Source organism: Pteropus alecto, unplaced genomic scaffold, assembly GCF_000325575.1.
Source record: "Pteropus alecto unplaced genomic scaffold, ASM32557v1 scaffold155, whole genome shotgun sequence".
In the NCBI taxonomy this organism is placed as follows: domain Eukaryota; kingdom Metazoa; phylum Chordata; class Mammalia; order Chiroptera; family Pteropodidae; genus Pteropus; species Pteropus alecto.
The window spans coordinates 8,297,074-8,310,531 of NW_006438113.1; the positions used below are offsets into that span (position 1 = coordinate 8,297,074).

The following is a 13,458-nucleotide window of genomic DNA, read 5'->3' on the forward strand; positions in this document are numbered from 1 at the left end:
TCTTCCTCTCCTCATCCAACCACATGGTTATAGCCAAGATGTCCATCTACAAGAGAATGAGACGGGCATGTTGTTTTGATTGCGGACGTTCTGAGCGTGACTGCTCGTGCATGTCAGGCCGTGTGCGTGGTAACATGGACACCCTTGGGAGAGCCTTCCCACTTTCTTCTGTCTCTGTTAATGATTGCTCCACCAGTTTCCGTGCCTGTAAGTTTAACCCCGACATACGCAGTTCTATGTCTGTGCTGTCTGTGCCCTCATCCCCGTCTTGTGTCGTGCCCTGTGGTGCTGTGTGTCAGTCGAGCTGATGTTTTCTTTCCACCGTGACCTCATATGTGGTGATATGTTGCCCCACTTGCCTGTGTCATTGTGTACGTGCTGAGGAAAGCCACCCTCCCCATTCTGTTAATTCGTGCTTCTCGTATTAGCGTGCAGGGCTGTGACGTTACAGACTAGTGAGATTCTCCTTCTCTCCTTTAAATAAATATAAATGGAAAGCAATGTGGCAGCAAATCAAATACTATATTGATTCAGAGATGTGTGGAAATATATATCTCGATATTTGGGGAAGGGTTAGACACTGGATTGGGTCAAAAGGAGGAAGGAAAAGGGCGTTGAGAGAACAAGCCAACTCTAGCATTAAGTAGTTTTAGTGAGCTTCGATAGTTTCCAGAATACAACAGGGTTTTGATGCGGGTGGATATTCTTTTTTTACTGTGTCTCTGTAATCTATATCTCATCCCTCCAGTGCCAGTTTGTGTCATATGTTCTGAAAAAGTGTGTCCTAAATCCACCAACTTATATAGACTAGTGAATTCTAGAGCTTCCCCGCAAAAAGGCGACTAATTCAAAGGATCATTCCATTAATATCTTTGATTTTTCCAAAATGCAGCCCCCTGTTTAAGTTACCTTGTAGCAATTGTGATTCCAGATAACAACAAAAGTAAGCCGTGAACTTCCATGAATTCCTTGAGTCTGTTGCGTGGTCCTTTGAAGTCAGTTTCTTTGTTACCCACAAGCTCAGAGATGCTAAAGAACCTGTGAAGGCCTTGCAGCTGATGGCTGGCAAAGCTGAGATATGCCAGATTCCTGAGACATCCCTCATCCTGTCTTCAGCATGGGCTTTGTTGGTGTTTTACCGACACAGTTTGTAGGTGATGTTGTTGAGAGCTCCAGTGTGTACACAGATATGCTGGGATGCGGGTCCTCATCTAAGGGCAGAAGAGGTTGCGGGTCTGTGTGAGGACTCGGCTGTCTTAAAGTGCAACTATAACCTTACTTTTACATTTTTGGTAACATGGGAGGTAGAAGACAATACTTCCTTCTGTGTTTCATCCCTTCCTCTTGAAAGCACCCAACACATTTATTGGTGACCATATTGCCATTCGTTCTCTCTCCTAAGTGTCCAGAGCTGGTTGACTTAAACTTTCACCAGCAGGGGTTCATTCATACTGGCAACAAGGATGAAGAAGAGCACTTCACTCTTCAGCATTTGCTCCCATGAAAAACTTGCTCGACTCACCTTTACCAGTGTTGAAGGTGATCCCTGTACAGTGACAGTGGATCCATAGAGGCTTCTAGGGCTGTAGGAGCCCTAACTCCACTGTGTGCAATAGAGTGGTGTGCCAGGCCAGGTGCTGGCGTTAGTACCTGCAGGTCAGGTCTGAAGCATGATCTGTGCATTGAGCTGTCTTAGTCATCTGGAAAAGTTAGATTTAGGACCAGAGAGTTATTCTCCCAGATTCATGATTCACTACCTCTCCAGAACAGTGCCAAGGGACAAGATTCATTTGTAAAAGTGATAGCTAATGGAGGTTGCATTGAGAGGGATTTGGGACTGTCTAAATCTTGTCTTGACATTGGCCTAAAAAAGAACTTTTAGAAAGAAGGCCTCCTTTAAAATCTTTCTTACAGATGCCACAGTATGGACTCTTACCTCTTTATTCTCATTGAAAGAGTTCTCTCTAATCATATGGCACTACCATATGGACTAAGACACACCACACAAAGAACTTGTGTGTCTGCGATGTGTGGAAAGATACCAGCTTCAGAGACAAGAGCAGGGGTGGCGAGGAGCACAGAGGGGTGAGCTACGGTGGCATGATTGGCCACATCGCTTTGACTGATTGTGGGGAATATAACATGAGCCACGAGGTTACCCTTCTGCATAAGGCACAACTTCTGTTTTCAGATAATTGCTAAGCTCTAAAACCTTGGCCAGAGATTCAGTAGAGAAAAGGAAGGAGCCACTTGGGCTCTAAACTAGGGCTTTGTGGTCATGCTTTGGCACTGGCCACCCATATCAATCAAGGCAAAATCTGTGTCCCCTGCATGAGGCCCGTGATACCCAGTGTGTATCATTTCCATTTTATCCAGGAGAAATCATGCTTGGAGGGATTTATCAGCTCTGCAATTTAATCTTAGTGTTGTAGGAGGCCAGGAGAAGAAATACTTAGGGTGGGATCGTCCTGTCCTCTCAGAAACATCCTGTGTATGTGATTGTTGTCCTTCCTACCCCTCCCAAATCAACCCCACCATGGAAAACATGGGGCTTTGAGCTGTGTGTTGAAGCCTTAACTGGTACTGACAGCTCAGGGGGGGTTTGCCTCCTCTGTTTCATCAATCTTTCTGCCGTCGTCACTCCGTCAAACAAAAGCAGATTTCATCTGTCCCTGTGTGAGACCACTCACCTTTGACCATTAATAATAAGTTAGAAAAATCCATTCCAATTTGAGCCCCTTCATGCACCCACATAAGCCCTTCTTCTCCAATTAAAAAAATGTCTGTCTCTATGCAGAATTCTACTGGCAGTACTCCAATGGCAATTCCTGGCCTTCCCTCGCGGTGGTGGGGTTGGGTGGTGCCCATTTGACAGAGCTGGTTGACTCAGAGAGCAGTGGTGAGAGTGGGCTTTTCATTAAATATGAGCAGATGTGAAATGTAGAGGGTTTGACAATTAGAAATGGCAGGAGAAGGGCCCTCGAATCAAAGTGAGGTCAGATGGGCGGATCAAATTACTTCTCTTACATTCTTTAGTTGTTCTGAAAATCATTTTGAATTAGTGTCAGCAGAGCCTGATGGGTTTTGCCCTTTGTCTTTTATGCTGGGGCTGTATTGTTTCCCAAGACACTCATTAAAGGTCATTATATTATTAGGGAGCTTGCTTTGGTCGCAGTTTCCCAGTTGAGCCAGTGTGCTTTGGAGACTGCCTAATTCGTTTCTCTCTCGCCTTTCGTCTCCCTCTTTACTATTTTTTTTTTTCTTTTTATAAAGGGAAAGATTTCCGTTTTGAAGGGACATTAAGTTGAAACACAAAGTCCCGTTATGTGTTTTCTGAAGTGGGAAGAGAAGTAGCCATTGCCCAGGGGAGCGGTAATATATTAAAAGTGTTCACACTGTTTTGGAAATCTGCCCTCTAATTGCGGGACCTGCCTGCTCAGCTTACCTGTTCGTGGGCGTGTGGCCTGTTTCCACCTTTTGGTTGTTGTTAAGTCACCTACTATTCCAACCTTTGTCTCCTTCCGTTGAACTCATGAGCGATGTAAGGCCAGTCTGTGCTGACAAATAGATCTACAGAGAAGGACTCCTTTGCAAAAGACTTAAAAAACTGTGTCAGAAAAATAAGTGACCAATAAGAGTGACCAATAAGATTCATCATAAGGCTATGCTATTTGGGGCAAGACTGAATTGTTCAATATAGGGTCGGCGTACACGGAGCATCATTGTCTGATTATTACGATGTTGTTCCCACTTTGGATGATCCTGGGCAGGAGTACCAGCTCTTTTAAAAGCCACTAGGATGGGCCCCAGGCTTTTCACAAGCTGCTATGTTCTAATACTATCAAATATAAAAAATATTTATATGTCTAGCAACATACACACACATAAATATAGATTTAGGTTCTAAATATAGATTTAGTTCTATTTCCCCTCCATACGATTTTGTAAAATGGTCCTTTTTCTATGTTACAAATTTATTCTTGTTAGTTCAGTCTTGCCTGCTATCTGATTGCCGAGTCTAACAGAAAGGAACAATTAAAATTATGATGCAGTGACAACATAGGGCTCTATTGATTCAAACCTGCTGAAACCTGCCTGACAGGATGCTGGCCACAAACTGTCAGTAACCCTGGCATGAACAAATTAATCATGTGTTAGAAGAGAAACAGATCTTTAGACTTGCACTTGGAAATAGTTTCAGCTAGAGTACATGTTTGATCACTCACACCAACCTTTCAATTTACTAATAGTTTAAACCTGCACAATTACATACACCCTTTTCCAAACTACTGTAGCTAATTTTAAATTGTGTATGACTTTTATTCTGGGTATAGCTATAATATAAGGAGGCATTCAACTCCAATGGTTACACTGAGAGAAGTCCAATGCGATTAGGTTGAAGGGAGACATACCAAAATCAGTTTAGTGTAATCTCGAGTCTTGTCAGATAATAAACAAAAATCAGCTTATCCCAAGTAGCCTTTGGTTTGTACAGGCAGAGAATTAACATTGTCGATAGAACTAAAGTCACTCGAGTGCACTAATGGCATTTTGAAGTACATAAAATCAGATACCAGGGCAGGGGTGGAAATAGCTCTAGGAAAATGTCTATGATAGGACACACCCTATGCTGACAGTCTCCAGCACCTGGTAACGGGAGATTTAAGACGCTGAATTTAAAAAACCAACAACCTATCATTATCTCATTCCTTTTATGTATAGAACGCCAAACACTAAAGCAGCATTTGCATCGTATTCTAGCTCTTTAGCTAGCCTGGCCCATACATCTTGATTTGGTCATTTGCTCTTCGTTACAGGAAGCAAACATAGGAAGCCAGATAGGCCTGGGCACCATTCTATGGGACTGATAATATACCTAGGAAGGCCTCTTAGGGCACTTTTACTGGTAGCAACAAAAGCCAGTGCCTCTCACTTGATTTTGTGGTAGCCACTTTTGGCAATGAATTGACTGGAAATAAGCTTTTCTATGTGCTTCTGCAGTGGTCAGCTCCTTAAATCAGCATTGTAAGGCAGTATTCATGCTTGGAAAAAATTTCCTTTGAAAAGAATCCCTTAAATTACCCATCTCTAAAGAGCTCCAAACAAATCAGGTTTTCATTCATAATAAATAGCTGGGGTTTTTTTGTTTTTGTTTTTGTTTTTGTTTTTGTTTCAGTTTAGCATACAGTGATGTAGTCGACTTGCATTTTGAGACCTTGTTGTGCTCTCCCCTCCCTCCCCCAACAGTATTGTCGAATTCTTTAAGATAGATACGCTATGAAGAGACACCACATATAGATGAAAGAGAAAGGGAACAGTAGGCAAACGGCAGCCAATTTTTCAAAAGAAATCCTTTTTAACAGAGTTGGGAGACAAGAAGTAGAAAGGTCAAAATGAGGAAAGACGGAAGAGTCCTTGGTGTGCGTACCCCAACACTTGGACACTTCTCTTTTCAGAGACACGGTTAATAGGTGACTTGGCTCTTCAAGGACAAACTAGAAGAGACGTTGGCATGCCACAAGTAAGCTGAGCAGAAGTCCTTGTGCAAGGTGACATGGAAATTATGTTTGCATTTTTATTCAGGACAGTGGCCAGTTGTCAAAATACTCACCTTGACAGATTCTACCACCAAGCAGCAGTGGACCCTCCATCTTACCTCTGTGGTAGAGGACAGATGTGGCCAGTTAGCTCTCCATCTCCACCCCCCTCCACTATCTTGGATGACAGATGCCAAGGCCAGCCCGCCTTTCACTTGAGCTTTCTTGTCAAGGCTCTGCCTTGAGCCCAAATCCTGACCTTTACTGCATGAAATAAAGTACTGATGAACAAGCAGAGGTTTGAATTAGAGCAGGCTTGGAGCAAATGTCAAGTCCATCTCTGCCCCCTCCTCCACCTGCACCAGGAGCCTGGATTAGACCCAGTCTGGAGTCTGCAATGCCTTAGGCTTTATGGGTCTGGGGAGACATAACTTATTAACAAAGAGTTATTAAATTTTTATCAATTTTACAACACAATGTAAATGCCTCCTATGAATCTACATTGTATTCATTATCATTTAAAACGTTAATTAAGTCAAAGTTGCATTTAATTTCTCTCTAAATGGGCCTTTGGGAAGAGGCTCTTAGAAACATCTGTGGGAGCATGCGGCTCATGGAGACAGAGAATCCCCCGGCCCGCATTCAGGATAGCCCCCAAGTTGATTGCAGTCGTGTGTCTGTGGCTAATTTGTTGTGATGAGATTGGGCAATGTATCAGATTAGTATCAGACCAATAATGGTGCAGAGTGACTGGAGAGAGGCTTGCGGGGCAGCGGCACTGCATCCTGCCTTCCAGTTCCGTCCAGGCGGAAGCGAGCAATTGATCTGCAGCACCCCTGGTCTCAATCAGGCCTTGGACCCTCCCCTTTCATATGGTGCCTGTCATTTCAGTGGGATGTTTTCTTCATCTGAGATGGACGTTTGTCATCTGGCCCAGTCAATTTAGGATATGTGCCAGCATGCTCATGGGAAAAAATCTTAGAGTCTGGGGGCTTTGACTTGCATTGAAGCCAAGAAGCAAGGAGCACAGAACAGCGTATTGGGAACCATTTTCAGAACAGAGAGGTTGTGGAGATTATAAAAGGATCGTACTCATTGGTGAGGAGAGAGGAAGTTGAGGCCTGCTAAGATTTGCTGAAAAACGGCTTTTCCCTTTGGAAGCTCAGCTGATGCTTTTGTCTCGTCTGAGTATAGGCTGCTCCCCAGACAGATCTGTTGTTATATGTGTACTCCTCCATCTCCCAGGAGGCGAGGCTTGTTAATGTGGGGGTACGTTACTAGGAAATGGCTATTGCGCAACTTAGATTCATGTTAAGACTAAACTCAGTGGAGTCTCTGTTCTTACTATATGCGAAGTACTCTGCCAACACAGCAAGGGTGTGTGTGTGTGTGTATGCGCACGCATACATATACATGTGTATATGTTGTTAAACTTAATAGTTGCATAGCATTTGCTGCATTGCAGGCTCTGTTCTGTGTCCTTTACAAATATTAATTTAATTCTTGTCATGATTATTTGTAACTGTTATTTGTAGTTGAGACAGCTGTAAACTGAGGCACCTATAAAGTTTTCGTGCCATTTACAAAGACGATACATAACCTGCCAGGGGTCATTCAGTGAGTCACTGGCGGGGCTGGCATTTGACAACAAGCTGGGTGGCTCCACAGCCTATGGAGTTATTTGAGTTACTCAGTTACTCACACAGTTGAAGAAGATATACAGCCTATCTCCAAGGAAGGAGAAAAAGACAAGGACTTCAGTAACAAAGACTCAGGATGACGCGGGGAGGGCTGTGAGAGCCAGGTGCAAAGTGCTTGGCAATGCCAAGGGCAAGAGGTTGCCTCCTGTTGGTCAGCTGAGGTAAGATCCCATAGGATGTGGCATTTCAGGTGTGCCTTGGAGGACAGAAAAATGGTGTTCCGCCTAACAACGTGAGAAGAGTCATGGCAGTGGGGAGGCCTGTGTGGCTGGAGCTTGAGACCTGCTCGGGAGAGTGCAGGGAGAGATCCCTGAGGAGTAAATGGGGCCCGTTGTTGACGGGGCCCAGGTCATCAGGGTTTTGTTCTTCATCTGAAATACAACAGAAAGCATCCAAGGTATTTGGTCAGGGAGGTGACATCAGAGGCTTTGTTTCAGGGAGAGTTAGTTCTGTGGCGGCTGTGGAGGAAGGGACAGGGGCAAAGGAGTCCGTTGGGAGACACCCTGTGAAGGTGGAAAGATCAGCAGAGGGGAGGCTGTGGCAGGAGGATGCGGCAAGGAGCCACTCTGAGGAGGGCGAAGGCGCCATCTCGAGCCTGCAGGATCTGCAGCTGGAACCCATTATCCAAAGGCAAATCCAAGAAGTTAAAATATTTTTAAAGAAGGTTTGATTAATGGCTCTGAAGCAGTTGAAATTCATTAGTTAAATTTCTTGAGCATAATTCTCCCCAGCTGACCTAGAAGTCGTTGAGATCCCTACTCGGGCTCAGTGGAGTTTTCTTCTTATTGGAGGAGAATTTACTGAAGTCTTGTCCAGGAATGGAGACCCACAGGGCTGTGTCCATCCACTACCCCTGGTCCTGGGGACCTATTCCATCTATTTTCTTTTTTCTAACTAGTGTTTCTTCTTCCTCCCTCACCATCCTCCCAATTTCCAATAACACTCAGATCTCGAGAGTGTCGAAGGTGGTAGAGGCAGGTGGCTCTCAATTGCTGGCATGGATGTCATTGGCCTAGGCTAGGTGGCAGAAATAAAGCAAGCGGGGGCCACCAGTTGGGACACGTGACCAGCCCCGAGGGTCTTGGCTCAAGCTGCATGTGGTAGCTTCGGTTAGAGCTCATGGGAATTTTTTTAAATCCCTGTGTATGGCAATGAGACTCTTTTTCTCTCATCTTTTTCAGGGAGACAGCATGTCTCCTTACATCTGTGGAGGGAAAAAAAATTATAAAGTACTTCGCATCCCATTCACTGAAAACCCACTGTCGTTTTCAACCACTTATCCTACTCCAGTGGAAATACAAAACACATTTCCTGTGAAGTACTGCCACACAAACTCTGGGGGAAGTCATGTGGCATTTCTAAGTACCATGGCACAATTTTCTTTTCCTTTTTTATTTCTCTCTGCACAAGACCTTTGTGTCCATTGTGTCTATATGTTAGCATTCATGACTGTAGAACTTGTACACACCACCAACCCACAAAGGTCGTTAGAACAGCATGGAAAAGCACGTGAGTCCTGGGTGGGGCATGCAAGCTGATCTTGGAGGAAGGGAAGGCAGCCAACTTCTGGAAGTGGAATGGAGTAAAATGCAGCCACCCAACTGGCTAAGTGTTATCCTTCCTCTTGGGGGCTTTCTCCCAAATCAACATGTTGAGTTACCTAGATAATCAGGGAATCCACCATCCTCACATTTACTTATAAGAGTTCTGTTTCCCTAGCCAACCGTTTTCTCAAGAGAAATCTAAATGGAGAGAAAGAAGTCCAGCATTGTCAGACCCACATATTTGAAATCTCAGAGGGCATTGAAAACAATTTTTTTTTTTTTTTTTTTTGTAAATAGTTGGACTGCCTGATTTGGAAGGAGATTTTAGATATACCTATAGATTCTTGTGAGGAGACATTCTTCTGATGTCCAGCTCAGATAAGCTGGACAAAGGGTCTAGAGATCCGAAATGACCTTTCTTCTCTGACCAGCTCATTCAGTCCTCCTCCTCATGAGGAGCCATCCCCCCACAACCCAAGAAACAGCAAGAAACCCCACCCCCCAGCTTCTAGTAATCCCGAAAGCCCTTGTCTATCCTCTTTCATACAGTAGGATGAATACCACCAAATATTCCTAGAGCTACAGAGAAAACCTATGCAAACTCAGAGTGAAAGCTGTTGAGGAAGATCTATCCCAGAGATGACCAACCGCACTGAGATACCTTTAAAAGAAGTAGGAAAGACTGCCCCTGAGAGCCACAGCCATGACAGATGTATGGACAGTGCAGAGAGAGGCATCTGTAGACCACAGAGCATGTGCCTTCTCCTGGGAGTGGAGCTGATGGTTGCCATTGAAGGGATCACATTTGGCCAGTGCTGGCTTTCTGCACTGGAGCCGGTCGGTCGGATTATGCCCAGTCAAGAAAGGACCTAGGGGCTGCCTTCCTTCTCTCCAAGGTCAGAAATGAGGCATGCTGGCATCCTTGGCTGGGTTTCACATGTTGGCAAGAACACTTGAGTAGGAAGTGGCCTGAAGGATTCCAGTTCAATAAATATTGATGAGTAAAAGGATGAATAAATGAAGGGATTCTCAACCATCACTTAAAGCAATAGATGGTATGCCAGAATCAGGATGACTCTGGGTCTGTGAGGTTTTCTAAAACTAAGCAGTTTACAATATTGTGTGTGTGTGTGTGTGTGTGTGTGTGTGTGTGTGTGTGTGTGTGTGTGTGTGTGTGTGTGTGTGTGTGTGTGTGTGTGTGTGTGTGTGTGTGTATAGTGGGATATATGAAGATTAAGGGAGAAAAATTTAGTGAGAGAAACAGACATAACTGAAGGATCTTGAAAGTTATCAGCTACTAGGTATAATCCACATTCTTTGTGAAGGTTAAGGAAGGTTATCTTTGTGAAGAAGGTAAGGAAACGGAAAAAAATCACAGTAGGCAAAACTCCATCAATGTTTCAAGTGAGTAGAGACAGGGATACATTTGTATATAGAGTGTATGTCCTAGAAAATCAAGGACTTACAACACTTGCATTCAGTTTTACTAATTTTGATGAACCTGATCATTTTCCTGTGAGTCAGGGTGGCACAAAAATTATTAGTTCAGCGGGTAAAGCCAATATGAGCAAAGGGGCCCATTCGTCGAGAGCTGTAACCGTTTGCAGATGGTCACATCAGCCTGCCCAAATGTGGAGAAACATTTGAGGCCACTCATGACTATTAGGATCATTGACTCTGACTTGGGATAGGCAAATCAAATCTAACAGCACCCGAGTGACAATCCCTCCCACCTAGAGGTGTCCAAAGGCTGAGTGTCTCATGGCTATTTTCTATTGAGTGTCATTATTCTGTTTATTCTGCTCAGACAAGGAGTGGGCAGGAAGCTTTCTCGATTGCTCACAGAGCTCTCTCAGGCCACACCAAGCATTCTCTTACTTTTGAGTGGCTTTGAATTGCTCTCTGCATTTCGTCAAGGTTGATCTGGCTATTTCTTCAGTGCGGATGAGTAAATTTCCACATATGGCCTGTAACGTATCCAACTGAGAGAACATGTCCAGCAGGGATGCTTCAAAGCTAAAGCCCTAAATAGGTGTTACTGAAAAAGGAGGTACAATGACCTGCAGAGAGGAGAGGTGTTCAGTGAAAATGACAGGATGAAACTTGCTAGGAATGCAGACTGGGAGGAAGGGGCTCAGGCCATGTGATCTGGAAGTCTTGGGATGTGGATGTGAAATGTGCAAGGGGCTAGTGCTGGAAAGGCCACTTCACAGATTTCTTTCATTAAGATGAAGATGGGTGTCTGTTAAGCAGAAATCTCCTGTCTTTTCTCTGCTGTAAATTGGGGGAATTCCCAAGCCTTTCTCCTCACTGTTCAGAGAGCTAAGTGGTCTTGACAATTAAAGCCCAGAATTCTAGGGAACCTCAGAGCAAGGAAAGGGAGAGACAGGATGGGATAGTATGTTTTCTGGGGACTTTGGAACTCATTCTTGGCACAAGCATGTTTTGGTATGTTCACCAAATGGATGCTCAGTGAATGCCGATTGCTACGAGAGTAATGTCTCATGCGTGTGTTAGTCTTCATAATTCTCAAGGCACTGATATCTTCTCATTTCACCTAGGCAAACCCAGAATAGACTTCATCCCTTACTACGTTGGGACTGTAGGCAAGTTTGAGAACTTCTCTATTTCTTAGTTTCCACATCTGTAAAATGGAGATCATAATAAGACCTACCTCACAGAATAGTTGTAGCCGTGACTTTGGGTCTCCTCATTCTTCATCTTGCTGAAACTGCCTCTATGACTTTTCCATCTCTAAAATGGACACAGATAGTGAATTTAGTGTGTTCTTGAAAGACGGTGGGAAGCTTGGAGAGCAAATGAGGGGAACAGATGGCAGGGAGAGAGGGTATATTTTAAATTCTGTTCAAATTTCTTTGATGATGGTCTTGATATCAACCCATCTTTGAGGTCTGGGTGGTGTTGGGACTTCCTATCATCACCTCTCCTAAATTGCTTTATTAATAGTGGGACTTCTCGTTGATTTTCTCATTAGTGGGATTAGTGCTAGGAGTGGGGCCAAGACTGGGCCAAGCCCTTCACTCATGTCCTGCCGTTGCCCTTTCTTTGAATAGACTGATGAGAGGACAGTCTAGAGATAGTCTGAATGAGTATTGATATGCATTTTGAAATCCTAAGGATGCTGCTATCCTGCTCTCTCTTCCATCCTACTGATGGCCCAAGTCCTCTGATTTGATCTCTGGATTACCTTTCGAACCTTCTCTTTTCATTCTCAAGCACTCATTCCTCCTTGCTTGGTCTACCACCACTGACCTCCAGTTAGCCTCCCTTGCCACCAAACAACCACCCCATGTATTATTTTAAAACATAGATTTGATCATGTCGTCACCCCAATTCAAAGGATAGCCTTCAACCTTCTTAATACGACATTCGATGCCCTTCACTGTTTGGTCTCGGCCTATTTTTCTAGTTTTATTTTCCGTATAAAGTATCCTTCATCTAGTGATTCTCTAAGAATGCCTTGTTTCTGTTACTTAACACATTTCTATAGCTTTTTCCTGTGCCTGTGACTCTGTGTCTCTACTGTTCTAGCTGATAGAAGCTTACTTATCTTTTAAAGTAAGGTTGTGTAAATTATAGCCTGTGGACCAAATCAGGCCACTGCCTGTTTTAATAAATAAAGTTTTCTTGTAACACGTCATGACCATTCATTTGCATATCGTTCATGGCTACTTTCAAGTGAAAACAGAAAGTTGACTTGTTGCAACAGAGAGTGTGTGGTTCATGAAGTCCAAAATAGTTACTACCTGATATTTATGGAAAAAGTTTGCTGACTCCTGCTTTAAACACACAGCTCGAATATTGCCATCTCTGTGAAGACTTCTTAACTGCCCTGCCTCCCACCTCAGATCAGAGTTAATGGGTCTCCCTTGTGTAACTCTATATAACGCTTCATGTAAACCCCATTTAGAGTGGTTCTATACTGAGCTTTTTTAGAAGTTAACAAAAACAAACAACTCTCAGTGGTCTTTGAGTTCTCAGCATATTTCGCAGAGCAGTCAAGGCACACAGTAGGTATTCAACAACCGTTTGCTGAATCACATAGAAACTGAGTCGGGAATGTGTTTTCATAGTTTATTACGCATGTGTCTCAGGTGAAAAGAGCATCTTGAGCCTAGCAATCTTGTTTCTTGTTTGCTTGTACCATCTCGAACAAAACATTTGTTTCTGAACAGCTGCTTCCTTTGACTGCTGAACAGTCTTGAATACCTTGATCTAGAATTGATCACGGCTTCGTTTGTTTGAAGGTGACAGATTTCTTCCACTGCTTCTGCTGACAAGCACAGTGTTTGGACGCTGTGTGAGTCTTGGGATGCACATGTATTCCTTCCCCCTCCATAAGTCATTGGGTATTTTCGTCCCAGTTAGTGGAGGTGCACATTGGGAAGGTGTGGCTAACCCATTGTTTTACCACTCCCTGAGTGACCTCACTTTTCAGGTCTGCAGTACATTTCTAACTCAAACAAGCTCTTTTTGCCCACCTGTGATTCCACATCGATTTGAATTTAGCCCAACTGCCCCGAACGTGGGGCTTGTGCCTTTAATCATTCAGGCGCAGGCCAGCTTCAGGGACCTTCTCTTGCAGTATTGCATTGGCTTATACACTGGGAGTTATGCCTAGGCAGGGCGAGCGCCACCTCTCAAATCTTGACATCC

The 13,458-nt window shown here is 44.0% G+C and overlaps 1 protein-coding gene across 5 annotated transcripts in view; it reads left to right on the forward strand.

The window, feature by feature from the left end:
- KCNMA1 (potassium calcium-activated channel subfamily M alpha 1) overlaps nucleotides 1-13,458 on the forward strand; it is a 686,137-nt gene that overhangs the window by 567,415 nt on the left and 105,264 nt on the right. For 2 of the 5 annotated variants that reach the window (XM_025049379.1, XM_015592249.2), the window contains exon 19: nucleotides 34-207. The exons of the other annotated variants lie outside the window; for them this stretch is intronic. In XM_025049379.1, coding sequence (XP_024905147.1) covers nucleotides 34-207 — 174 coding nt within the window. The remainder of the gene's footprint in view (nucleotides 1-33; nucleotides 208-13,458) is intronic. 5 annotated transcript variants of the gene reach the window in all.